The sequence below is a fragment of the Microplitis demolitor genome, chromosome 5 (assembly GCF_026212275.2).
Source record: "Microplitis demolitor isolate Queensland-Clemson2020A chromosome 5, iyMicDemo2.1a, whole genome shotgun sequence".
Taxonomy (NCBI): Eukaryota; Metazoa; Arthropoda; class Insecta; order Hymenoptera; family Braconidae; genus Microplitis; species Microplitis demolitor.
Genome location: NC_068549.1, coordinates 21905310 through 21918025, shown reverse-complemented (window position 1 = coordinate 21918025; position 12716 = coordinate 21905310). Strand labels below are relative to the sequence as shown.

At 26.5% G+C, this 12716-nt stretch overlaps 2 protein-coding genes across 3 annotated transcripts in view; one reads left to right on the top strand and one right to left on the bottom strand.

The window, feature by feature from the left end:
• The first annotated feature begins 1172 nt into the window (after positions 1 to 1172).
• On the top strand, positions 1173 to 6231 carry LOC103572615 (TAF5-like RNA polymerase II p300/CBP-associated factor-associated factor 65 kDa subunit 5L). The gene is made up of 10 exons (XM_008551269.2): positions 1173 to 1318; positions 1490 to 1647; positions 2398 to 2737; positions 3328 to 3557; positions 3689 to 3871; positions 4019 to 4171; positions 4243 to 4390; positions 4480 to 4648; positions 4736 to 4919; positions 5520 to 6231. The coding sequence occupies exons 1-10, from the start codon at positions 1244 to 1246 to the stop codon at positions 5647 to 5649; spliced, it is 1770 nt and encodes a 589-aa protein (XP_008549491.1). The 5' UTR covers positions 1173 to 1243; the 3' UTR covers positions 5650 to 6231.
• A 416-nt stretch (positions 6232 to 6647) lies between these two features.
• LOC103572618 (transcription elongation factor B polypeptide 3) overlaps positions 6648 to 12716 on the bottom strand; it is a 36071-nt gene continuing 30002 nt past the window's right edge. For both annotated transcript variants that reach the window (XM_053739289.1, XM_008551276.3), the window contains 2 exons: positions 9415 to 9691; positions 6648 to 9005 (listed from right to left, as the gene is read on the bottom strand). In XM_053739289.1, coding sequence (XP_053595264.1) covers positions 8926 to 9005; positions 9415 to 9691 — 357 coding nt within the window. In that variant the 3' untranslated portion in view covers positions 6648 to 8925. The remainder of the gene's footprint in view (positions 9006 to 9414; positions 9692 to 12716) is intronic.

The window sequence follows — 12716 nt, the reverse complement described above, 5'->3', positions numbered from 1 at the left end:
CTATTTAAATTTAAAGACATCATTTTATCATTTTAATTTACAAATATACATTTTAGCGCATTAATCAAAAATTTAAAATTTTGTCATCAATCAATTTTTTGGATACTTAATTTTTATTGAAAAAAATGAATTTAAAACAAAATGTGAAAGATTTTTTTTGCATTCAAGAATGCGCGTTTTTTAAATTTTAAATATTTGAAAAAAATCCGAGTTTTGGATGAAAGATAGACTTTGAAATAGATTTGATTCTGTGATTTGGTAAATTACGTAAGGACAGCAGAATCAATACAAAATTTTAATTATATTTTTGAATACATAAAATGTTATTATATACATGTTTGATAATTAATTGAATTTTTATTTTCATTTTTTAGTTTAAAATCACAAAAAAAAGAATTTTTTGGCGCGAAAAATTTTTTACTTTATGAATTGAAAACAAGAAATTTCTTAAAGCAAGAAATAATTTTTGAAGGCGCGAAAAAAATATTTTAAATATAAAATTCCCATGAGAAAATTCAAATCTTTTTTTTTATCATAAATTTGTATTTAAAATTAAAAATAAAATTTGATAGCACCTATTTTTCACAATTTGCAATTCTTATAGCCCATCTTACACCAATGATAGTCTTAAATTATAATTTATTATTTTTGTCAATATCAATAATTTATATTCATTACATGTAAGCTATGACGATTGAATAAACTAAAAAACTTCGAGTAAATTTCGAATGATAACAGATTTAACTTAAATCTGAATTCACTCTAATTCGAAGACAATATTAAATTAACTCTCCTTCGGATCAACAAACAAATCAAGATGAAGAAAGAATAGAAAATGAGTATAGTCACCGCTAACTTCAAATAAATTTTTAAAAATTTATTTTTAAAAAAATAAAAAACGAACAAATAATTATTTATAGCGAACATTGACGAACAATCAACGAACAAACGAATTGCTAGAAAAAATTTGCCAAACATTGAATTCCCCCCGCCAACTTAAGGGAGCTATAAAACTATAATATTTGCAGTTTAAATTTCCCGCGCTAAAGAATTTAAAATTAGCGCCATTAAAATAATTATAATAAACTACTGTCATCTGAAGATTAAATTAACAATCAAAATGTCTTTTCAAATAATAATAATAATAAAATATTAAAGTAAAACAAAAAAAAAGTAAATCCTCTTATCCGTTCGGCCAATGCATTGTTCAAAATTGTAAACAAAACATAAAACACGTGATCTGATGAAAATGAAACGTTCAAAAATTGATATCATCAATGCAACTGTTGAATCGTATTTGAAACGTCGTGGCTATCAGGTAATTATTAACTTTATTTATTTAATTAATATTTATAAATATATGACAATTAATAAACAACAAAAAGTTAACCTCCTTCCCACTTGTATTATTTATTTGTTTACCTTTGTGTCATTTAATTTAGTTTATTAATTACCTATTTAATTAATTGATATATTTATTTTGATTCAGGATATTGATATATTTAATAAACCAGATCGTAATAAAACAATCACAGGCGAAGAATTATTATTACGAGAAATGGCCGAGTCCGCAACTTCAACTAAAAATTCGATTATTTTTAGCGCCATCACGAATGATGTTACTGCTGCTGATCAAGCATACAAAAAGTATTTATTTTATTGTTTAAATAAATAGTATATTGAGTGACAAGGGATGAAACAAAACGATTTCAGACCAGGGTGTTGGCTGATATCACCCGCAGTCTAAAATTATGTTTCATTCTGACTTACACACTAGTTTTTCATAATTATCTGCATTGGAACGAAGTTTTAGTGTCAGCAGTCAGTCAGAGACAAGTTAATTTAAGACTGATGGTGTCATCAATCATTAGCGCAAGCGTAAATTGTCATTTTCAGTTTATGATTAGGGTAGTACTGTTGTTTTTAGGATCACTGTTCAGAATTCAGTAGAATTCGACAGATTGGTAGATAATGATAAGAAAAAGATCCAATTTAATTTTTGAAGAGCTGCAGAGAACCAGTAAAATTTTTATTTTCATAGATTTAACATTGAGCTGCATGAGAAATCTCAGGATTCATTGAATTTATTTTTCTCTGTTGCTCTTCAAAAATTAAATTGGATCTTTTTCTTATCATTGTCTGCTAATATGTCGAGTTTCATTAAATTCTGAACGGTGATTCTATAACCGACAGTACTACTTTAAGCAGAAAAAATAAATATTGTTTGTCATTTACACTAATTTTTATAAAACTTAATCACAAAGTCATGACTGTCAGTTACATAAATAAAACTAGTGATCTATTTGCTTCTCTCGACTGGCTGGAGACAAACTTAAACTTAAAGTTTCAATCCTGGGATCATGAAATAATTATTTTAATTATTGATAATAATTATAGATTACGAGGATGGATTGATTTAATTCATGATGAGACAGTAAAAGAAGATTTAATGGGTCTCCTGTATCCAATTTTCTGTCATCTGTATTTAGAAATGCTTAATGCAGGAAATTTGCAGGCAGCAATTGAATTTTTTAATGGCAATCGTAATGACTTTTTATCGTGTACAGAGAAAAATTTTCTTGACGAATTGTCATGCGTGTTTTCAATCCAAGACGCTGAGTCAAAGCCAACTGTCAATGCGTTTAAAATGAGGAAGTATCGGGTTGATATGTCTGATGAAGCCCACAATGCATTGCAAAAGTATCTTGCTAAGCATGGACATGTTATTATTATGCAGGTACTAGTTTTTTTTTTTTTTTTTTTTTTTTTTTTTTTTTTTTATTAATTATTTTGTTCGCTTGTGTCAGAGTTTATTTTTTAGCCTACCCCAAAAAAGTAGGAGTCTATCCGAGTTGTCCGGACATGTCCTGTCAGAAAAAATTCATTCAAAAATGTTCATAGCAGTGAACTTTCAAATTTGAAATAGTTATAAATTTTGAGTTGATAATTTTTGAATTTCAAAAATATTAAATTTTTAAATTTCGCGGATTTGAAAGCAAAAGAAAAAAATTATACAGTTTTTGAATTATATAGAACGTCATAAACGAGGTCAAGAAATTCAAAATTTCTTTTGCGTTTTAATTTTTTTTCAAATATCAAAAATAAACATTTCAAATTTAGTTCACTGTTTTTAATATTTTTGGAATTAATTTTTTTACATGGGCTTGGATTTTTTTAAGCCCGGTTTTTTTTTTATTTGTCCGGAAAAATAAAAATGTGTTTTTTTTTTTAATTTGCGAATAATTTGTTTATTTTAATACTCATTCCAAAATTTCCAGTTCGGATTTTTTATTCTGGATGAAGTTTAATTTATTTTTTTATTTGTAGATAATAAATATACATGTGAAAATTAATATAAAAATAGAAAATGTAGTTGAAGAAGATGAAAGTGACGACGGAACAAGATTTGGAGACATCAGTATCAATGGGCATATGGAACAAACGTCTGGTACTGGGGCTGATAGAGAAATGAGAGAATTATTGGAAGTAATACGTGGGTTAAATAATAATCCTTACAAACCCTTGAGAATATTCCGAATTAAAAATGCAATTGAAGAGTAAGTACTTTTATCTATTTTTCAACGCTTAATAATCGAAAAGGAGACTAAATAAAATACCCGAGGTAAAATGGGCCTTGTGAAATAAATTTTTATTTTTTTTAGTAATAAGATTAATTATTTACTTATAGTGCAAGCTGCGCAACAATACCCAATAAAATGGATAAGTTTGCAGTAGGATTTAATAGTCACACTGTCAGAATATGGCCAATGGGAAGCACGAGATTAATGATACCACAGCCAGGACCTCCGCTAAAAAAAACACGCAATGAAAATGAAGTAGACTATAATATTCCTGATAATCATGTTGAAGTGTATGTTTATTTAATTAATTATTAATTATTTATCAACTTGTTTGTCACCACCCTGGTCTGAAATCATTTTGTTTCATCCCTAGTCATACAATATACTAATTAAATTATATTAACAATTAACTTATTGATTATTTATCAATTTTTTAGCGAATCGTCTGGTGCAATTGTGTTACGAGGTCACACAGACATTGTACACGACGTCAGATTTACAAGCGACACTGAAATCCTTCTCTCAGTGTCAAGTGACAATGATTTAAAAGCCTGGAGTATGCAGGATTACAGTTGTATTGGAACTTACACGTAATTATTTATTTTTATTACTCAATAATTAATCATAATTACAATTAATAAAGTAATTTATTTATCTTTAGTGGGCACAATTATCCAATTTGGTGCATGGACATGAGTCTAGATGACGCGTATATTGTAACTGGCTCCCATGATCGCACTGCTAAATTATGGACACTGGATAGAAAATCTCCAGTTCGTATATTCGCTGGTCATTATATGGATGTCAATGTAAGCAATTAAAAAAAAAACTGCATATTAATGCTAATTATTATTATTATTATTATTATTATTGTATAAAATAATTTTTAAATTTACAGTCAATTAAATTTCATCCAAATGGAAATTATTTAGCATCCGGTTCCGCAGACAAGTCGGTTAAATTATGGAGCAAAGAAAATGGTGAAGCTTTGAGAACTTATCCAGGTGTCCAGTCAACTATTTACAGTTTGGCATTTAGTCCTGATGGAAAATATCTCGCGGGTGCTGGTAAATAAAAATAAATTATAATAATAGTTTAAAATTTTTATCATTTAATTATGAAGGAAAAGATAATTGATGATGTAATTTATTTAGGTGATGATAAAAATGTATTGATATGGGATTTGGCAACAGATGGACTTGTTAATGAGTTGAAAGGTCATGATTCGACGATAATGAATTTAGATTGGAGTGCTGATGGTCAGTTTATTACTAGTGGGGACACAGGTGGTACTGTTAGATTATGGTCCGCTAAAATAGCCACAAAAAATGGTATCAGGTGTGTTATTAATTGATTTTATTTATTTCTCCGCTCGAAAATAGCGGAAAGTTTTGGGGAAATTCAATCATCACCATAATTATAACAACTGCTAGCTTTCTTTTTGCAACTATGCTCCAAAAAAATCTACTTCTGTCACATCTTCATTAATAATCTTGAAAATTTCGTATAGTGGAGAGCGTGTAGAAAAACGTGATCTCACTAAAGGAATTTACATTATCCTATTAGACATCTGGTCTATATTTTGCACGGCAAAACCCAACACCGAGGCATTAAAATGCCGATTAGTAATATTAAACTCAGCACAATGATAGATATTTTTTCCTAAGCTAAAAAAATAGTCCCGTGTACTCAAAGGCTTGATGTCTATCCGATTCTCTTCCTGCTATCGCCGTATCTGGTATGGCTTGAAAATTTTCTTGGAACCGATTCATAATTTTCAATCTGATTATTATAAATGGGATCCCATGTAACACATCCATATTCTAGTACTGGTCTCACTAAAGAGCTAAATAGTTTGATTAACGTGCTGTCCTGCTTGAAAAAAAATAAAACAACAAAATTGTATTATTGTTTAACTGTATTAATTTTTTTCTACAGTATTCCAGTACAATCAACATCTGAAATGGAAATTCCAGCTGTACAAGTATTAAAACCGAGCGTTGAAGCCATTCTGACACTAAAATTCAATCCTAGAAATAATTCGCCCATGTGCGTCGTTACTGCATAAAAAAAAGACTTGATATTTTTATTTTGAAAGGAGTCTCTCTAAAAAATCCCGCAAAATTTTAACATTCAATAGTTAATTTTTTTTTTTTTACTAACAGTAAAAATTAATTACTATTTAACTTCAATAATTAACTGGACATTTTTTTTTTTTAAGAATTTATCGCGTAAATAATTAATTATTTTTTTATAATTTACTTAATTATTGAATTAAATTTTTTAAGTAATAACGAAATATAAAAGGCTTGTTTGTTAAAATTTTCGGCATTATTTGTATTAATTTTAAACAAATTACACTTTTAATTATGAGGCGATGATCAAAGTCTTCAACTGATACAAAAATAGTTAAAATTTTCAACATTTAGTTTGTAATTTTATTGTTTTATTACTAATTAAGATACTCAATAATGAAAGGTCATTAATGTGCCCTTTCAAAACTGTGCTGGCTGTTAAAAAACGCAGTATTTTTAATCGAATAATTAGTTTTTTTTTAAGCTCACAAATTGTGTTCAGCTAATGATAATTAATTGTAATTGTTATTTTAAATACTATTATAAAAAGTAGATTAATAGCAAATAATATTTTTAAATAAAAAATTTAACTATTTTTTAATAATAATTAAAATCCATGTAAAATAAATAAATTTTCATTTTCCCAATATTTGTTATTTTTTTATTTAATCTGGTATTTTTTTTTAAAGTAAATTATTTAGTCCTTAAGCTGGCCTGGATTTAAAGAATTTCTGGGACCTACAGTTTAAAAAATTTTCAGATTAAATCCGGAGCAGATGACTGTTCGTCGGAGTTAAATTTACTCCGGTTTAAAATGACATTTACTCCAAAGGGAAGTTTATTTAAACAGCAAAAACTCCGGATATTGAGACGGAGATAAATAAAAATATTTTTATTAATCGGGTACTTAATTAAAAAAAATTAACAAAAGTTTAATTAAAATAAAATAAAAAATAAAATATTTAATTGAATTATTTATTTATATTTTGAATACAAGCAAAAATATTTTATTATAAATAAATTACATTTTTAATTTCCGATTACGGCAGACGACTTAGTCGTTTTTTTAACATTAAGTTCTCTATATATAATTTTATTCCTACAATCAATTATTTAACACCAAATGCTACGATTTTTTTTTTGCTTTTACGTAACTACTGTACAATTGTTGTGATGAAATTACAGAAAAAAAATACATATCACATAGTGATGAAATTAGTGATAAACAGAAATAATATCACATCACATTAATTGAGGTATTTATTTTGGTAAAAATTTTAATTTTTTTTATAAATAAATAATTAATATTGTTTGTAATTTAATTAGTTTTGATTTAAATGTTTAAGTAATTTAGCAAGTAATTATAATTTTATTAATTATTTATTATTAACAATTATTTTTATTTAAAACTGAGTTTTCATGCTTGATTTTTTGTTTTTTTAACGCGAGATACCTCATTAATCTCATTGACAAAATTTACGAGTTTTTTAAATTATTAATTAAATTTATTTATGTAATTATTTAATTATTTATATAATTATTGTTTTTTAGGGGTGAGCGAATCGAGTTCGACTTAAATCGAATATCACTATTCGATCCAAAATTCAAATAGAATCACTCAAATCATTTCGAATTATCCGTCAATTTTAAGGGGGAAAGAGATCTGAGACACAAAAAAGGATATTTTTGGGATTTTTTTTTTCAGAGTAGCTTCTTTATTAAAATTTTGAAAATTTGTGACACGCTTAAGCATCATTCCAAGAATATTCTACTAAATTGTTATAAAAAAATATTTAAAAATAAGTCAGTGGTAGTGGGGAGAGACGAGTCACCTCAAAAAAGTCTCCATGCCGTAGGCAGGATAACTCATGACTATCTCATCTCAAATCAAAAAATCAAAAAGATATCTTTAGTACATAAGTTTATCTTAGATTTGAACGAAAGATTTTTTTTTTCAGTTACTTATTTTTTAATTAAACAAAAGGAGAATTTTTGGCAATAATCAGTTTTTTTGATTGCACCTTTACCAAAAATTCAAAAATGAATATTTCGTTTATTCTTTCGTTCAAATCCATCAAACTTATGTACTAAAGAAATCTTTTTGGTTTTTTGATTTCAAATGAGGCAGTCATGAGTTATCCTGCCTACGGCATGGAGACTTTTTTTTTGAGGTGACTCGTCTCTCCCCACTACCACTGACTTATTTTTAAATATTTTTTAATGAAAATTTAGGAGAATATTCTTGGAATGATGCTTAATCATGTCACAAATTTTGAGAATATTAATAAAGCAGATACTCTGAAAAAAAAAATCACAAAAATGTGCTTTTTTTGTATCTCAGACCAGCTTTCCCCCTCAAGTCGTTCAAAAGAAGAGCTTCGAATTTTTTGAAAAATTATGAATAATGTGGGAAGTAAGCTCTAGTTATTCGCACACCCTTATTATTTTTTTATTTATTTTTTTCTAAGTATCGTAATGGAATTTAAATATTTAAAAAAATATTGTAGACTCTCTTTACAGCAGTCGTTAAATTCAAAAATTATTACAGTAATTTATAACAACAATTGTTGATAAATTATAAATTTATAAACAATTTACGATTTTAATTAAATTTCATCTTATTAATATCAATTTACATGCTTATGTATATTTATTTAATATACTGTACAACTCAGTACCCACTTTAATGTTTTTTCTTACTTAAATTGTTTGTATAATAAAAATTAATAATTTTATTTACATTCTGTACTATAATTTGATTAAAAAAAAAATTTACGTTTAAAAATTTTTAATTAATTTTAAATTTAAATTAAATTGTGATGAATTAAAAGATATTGAGTTTTGAAAATTATTAAAATTACAATCAGTCGTAAAATGAAATAATAATATTATTATTATTATGATTGATATTTATATAAGAATATAATTTTTCTATATATATTTATAGACAAATAATATCTGTTGTGATGACAATATATAATCTTATTGAATTAATTATAAATAATTTACGTTTATCGGTAAATAATTTTTTAAAATAAAAAGTAAAATTATTTTTTCGCGGGTTAATTATTTTAAACACTAATTTAAAATATTTATAGACTGTGTTGTTTAATGAGTGCTTTAATTAAAAACAATATATTTAATTAGTTATTACATCACACAGATGTAATAGTTTTAATTTGTTTATTGTATAACCAAGTCGAGTTGTAATTTTGTTCTAGCCAATTAAAGATGGTGGATTATATTATAATTATTATTACTACTATTATTTATCGCTTGTATCTTCCTTTTATCAATTGTAAAGCCTTTGCCATTAGCGGTGCTTTATTTTTTTTAACTATTCCTGATGCTGAAAAAATTAAATTTTTAATTATTATTATTATTATTATTATTATTATTATTATTATTATCATTATTTAATTATTTTTTAAAAATACAGGAGGGGGGAGTAAGCTCGATAAAATTTTTTATAAATTAAAATTACAAAAAAAAAGGCAAGAATATTATGAGGTGAGCTACCAAAATTTTTATTTAAATTTTTAAATTTAAAATAAACCATAAAACTTTATATTAAAAATTTTTAAATTTCATATGGGAAATAATCCGATTTTTTTTTAATGACTGAATCATTGATAGTAAATATTTGAAGATTTAAAAAAAATTAGACTGAATAAATAAACTCACTTTTCGAGAACCCATTATACCCCTTAATTTTTTTTCTAATGAATAAATTATAAAATTAAAAATAAAAAACTTACTTGATGATTTGACACGTGACATAGGCGGTGCCGGTACAGAAACATTAGTAGCGGCATTAGTACCACCAGTTAATATTATTTTTTTCTTAATATCTGAGGAAGAAGTTGCTGATGATGTTCCATATCTAGCTTGCTTTCTTAATACATTTCTTGGTGGTTTAACGACATCGTCTACATAAGCCATTATTGTTGATCTTGCTGGCATTGATTTATCAATTGACTGTTTAATGTTTGCAGTCAATGTTTTTAATTTAGCCTCTCTTTCATCTAAGCAGCGCTGGAAAATATAAATGAATTTTTTTCTAAGTACTCATTAGTTAATCAAATTTTATCCGCTAAATTACATAATTAATTCGTTTTAATTAAAAATCAGTAACTTATAATTTAAATAAATTTTTTAAAATTCGCGCGAAAATATTTCAAATGCATTTTTTATGATAAAGTCAGCCGAGGTCTAATAATTTTTGGATTTTTTTCAGACAGTAAATTATAAAAGAAAAAATATTTCAAAAAATTGCACCTGTAGTTTTAAAAATTTTCTACAAGAGCATATTTTTATTTTTTTTGTAATTTATTTGCAAAAACAAAAATCCGAAAATTTTTAGTTGCCTGCTAACTTTAGAATCATAATTTTTTATGTCAGTTTTTAATTTTATTAAAAAAAAAAATTCAAATGTCCGCTCTTTGTAAAATCACAAGTTTTTTTTTCAAAATAATTGTAATTTTTCCAATAAAATAAATTTAAAAATAATTTAATAAAACAAAAATAAAAAAAATGATATTTAAATATAATGAAAAAAATGTGAAATTTAAATATTAAAAAGTTTGGCGCCACGTGGCGCTGCAAGAAAAATGAAAAAAATAATTTTCAAACCCTAACCTCCAGTATCATAAAATATATAAAAGACAATTGTCACTCGTCATATCAGTAAAAAAAATTTTTATCGACTATTTATAAAAAAAATATCAAATTACCTGGTCCATAAAATTACATAATCATAAATAATGATTTAAAAGTAAAAAAATAATACAAGTAAATATATATCCAAAAGTTTTATAATAAATATAAGAATTAACAAAAATGCGTAATTACAAGAGAAAAACCGAACGAGGTCTCATACCTAAAACCGTGATGATTCAAGCCGCTAAAGAAGTTTTACTTTTAAAAAAATCAAATCGCAGTGTCGCGAATCACTATAGTATCCCGCGGACGACATTAGTGAGATTTTGTTCTAAAATTCAAATAGACGATTTGAAAAATGACGATCTGGTTAAAATAAATGTGGGTTATGAGGCTATGAAAAAAGTATTTTCATTTCAACAAGAGCACGATCTTATAAATTATATAAATAAATCACGCAATGAAAACATTAACAAAAGTTCAAATTCAAATTTGAATTCCGGTGATGACGATAATTATCACAATGAATTGACAGGACGTCAGTTGAGAAAATTTGCGTACGAGTATGCTGTTAGTTTGGGAATTAAATATCCATCATCTTGGTCCAATAATCAGATGGCTGGTCCTGAATGGCTGTCAGCATTTTTACGAAGACACCAGGAACTAAACGTCAAACGTCGTAGTCACTGTAAACAGTTACCTAGCAATAGTGTTTCCTGTGGTAATTCAACTGGTGGTGGTGGTGCTGGCCCAGGTCCTGGTAATATTGAAGAACTTAATGTCGACACATTTCTGGATAATTTTAAGACAATTCTTGATGATTTGAAATTAACTCATCATGACTTATTAAAAATGGGCAGTAATCCCCATAGTGTCGGTATCAATCCATCAGTTGATGGAGGAATAAATCAAATTGGTCAGCAGCTGAGCGAAAATATTGAAAGTAATGATAGTAAATATTATTTGGAAGCTAAACCTGGATGCAGCAGTCAGGTAACTGATGATAATTTGAATATTAAAAGTGAAAATAACAATGACTTTAATAATGAAGCTGATGGAGATGATTATGAGAATGATCATGATCAAGATCTGGAGATTAATAAAAAACCTGCAGAAGAAAATGTCGAGATGAATAATAAGAAGAGAAAAAAATCTGATGGAAGTAAGGGGAGAGGCGGAAGGAAGAGACGAAGCGGAAGTAAAAAAAAGGATGGGAATGATGGGGATGATGAAGACGATGACAAAGATTACGTGGCTAGAGATATTGCGGTGATGAAGAACGAGTCGAGTAAGAGAACTCGGCAGTCGACACGACTGAGGAATAAAAAATCATCTGGGGAAGAGCATGATGAGGAAAATTGTTTGGCTTGCAAGACTGGGCTCACGTGGGTTCAATGTAATCTGTGTGAGGTTTGGGTCCATGATAAGTGTTCGTCAACATCGACTACTACTGAAGATTCTGATAATAAAAAGGACATACTTTATCTCTGTACTACTTGTCATTGATCATTTTTATGAGCGTGATTATGATACTGGGATTTTTAGTCTCTAAAATATCAGGAATAACTTTTACATTGAAGTTATTAATTTTTAAGGGTAAAATATCTTTTATAAAGACATAGTTCAATTACAAGGCGGATTTTATTTTATCATTTTAATAATGGAGCTTTCAATTATCATAAACTATTAGTGCGACAAAAAAAGTATGATCCTCAAGTTAGACAATTCAAAATTTGTGGATTTTTTTCAACAAATCGACTCCAAAAAAAAAAAACTAAAAAAATGCACATGTAGAAAATTGCACCTGTAGTTTTTTTAATTTCCTACATGTGTATTTTTTTTTTTCCACATTACATTGATAAAAAAAACCAAAAGTTTTGAATTGCCTGCTGACTTCAGGATCATAAAAAGTTCCGTTTAATTGTTTTTTACTGAAAAAGAGGACAAGACATTTTCGTAAATTTAAAAAAGTCAAAAATGTCTCTAATTTTAATTTTCACGTGTTCTCTAATTTAAATAATAAATAAAAATTTAATGGATTTTATTATTAAAATAAAATACTTTTTAAACCACTGAGTAATTAATAAAATAATCATTACCATAAAATATATTAATGATTATTATCACCTGGTTTTTTATAAAATTTAAAAAAAATTATTCATAAATTTTATTGGTCTGCATTTAGAGTGAACTGACTCAAGTCATGTAATTAATTAGTCATTACCTGTCATCAATAAGTAATAAATTAAAATATTTTGTATTTGTTTAATTATGATTCCGCAAAGTGTTACATCAATTTAAAATATTACTGATAATGGAATTAGTTTACTTAGAAAATTTAATTACGTGCATACAGTAAAGTTTAAAAAATTCATTAATTATGCCTTTGTTATTACCAGTA

Excerpts from the sequence above, each read along its gene's own strand:
- LOC103572615 (XM_008551269.2), top strand. The coding sequence starts at position 1,244 with ATGAAAATGAAACGTTCAAAAATTGATATCATCAATGCAACTGTTGAA. Across the intron at positions 1,648-2,397 it reads GCTGATCAAGCATACAAAAA|ATTACGAGGATGGATTGATT; the intron begins GTATTTATTTTA and ends TAATAATTATAG. Across the intron at positions 3,872-4,018 it reads CCTGATAATCATGTTGAAGT|CGAATCGTCTGGTGCAATTG; the intron begins GTATGTTTATTT and ends TCAATTTTTTAG.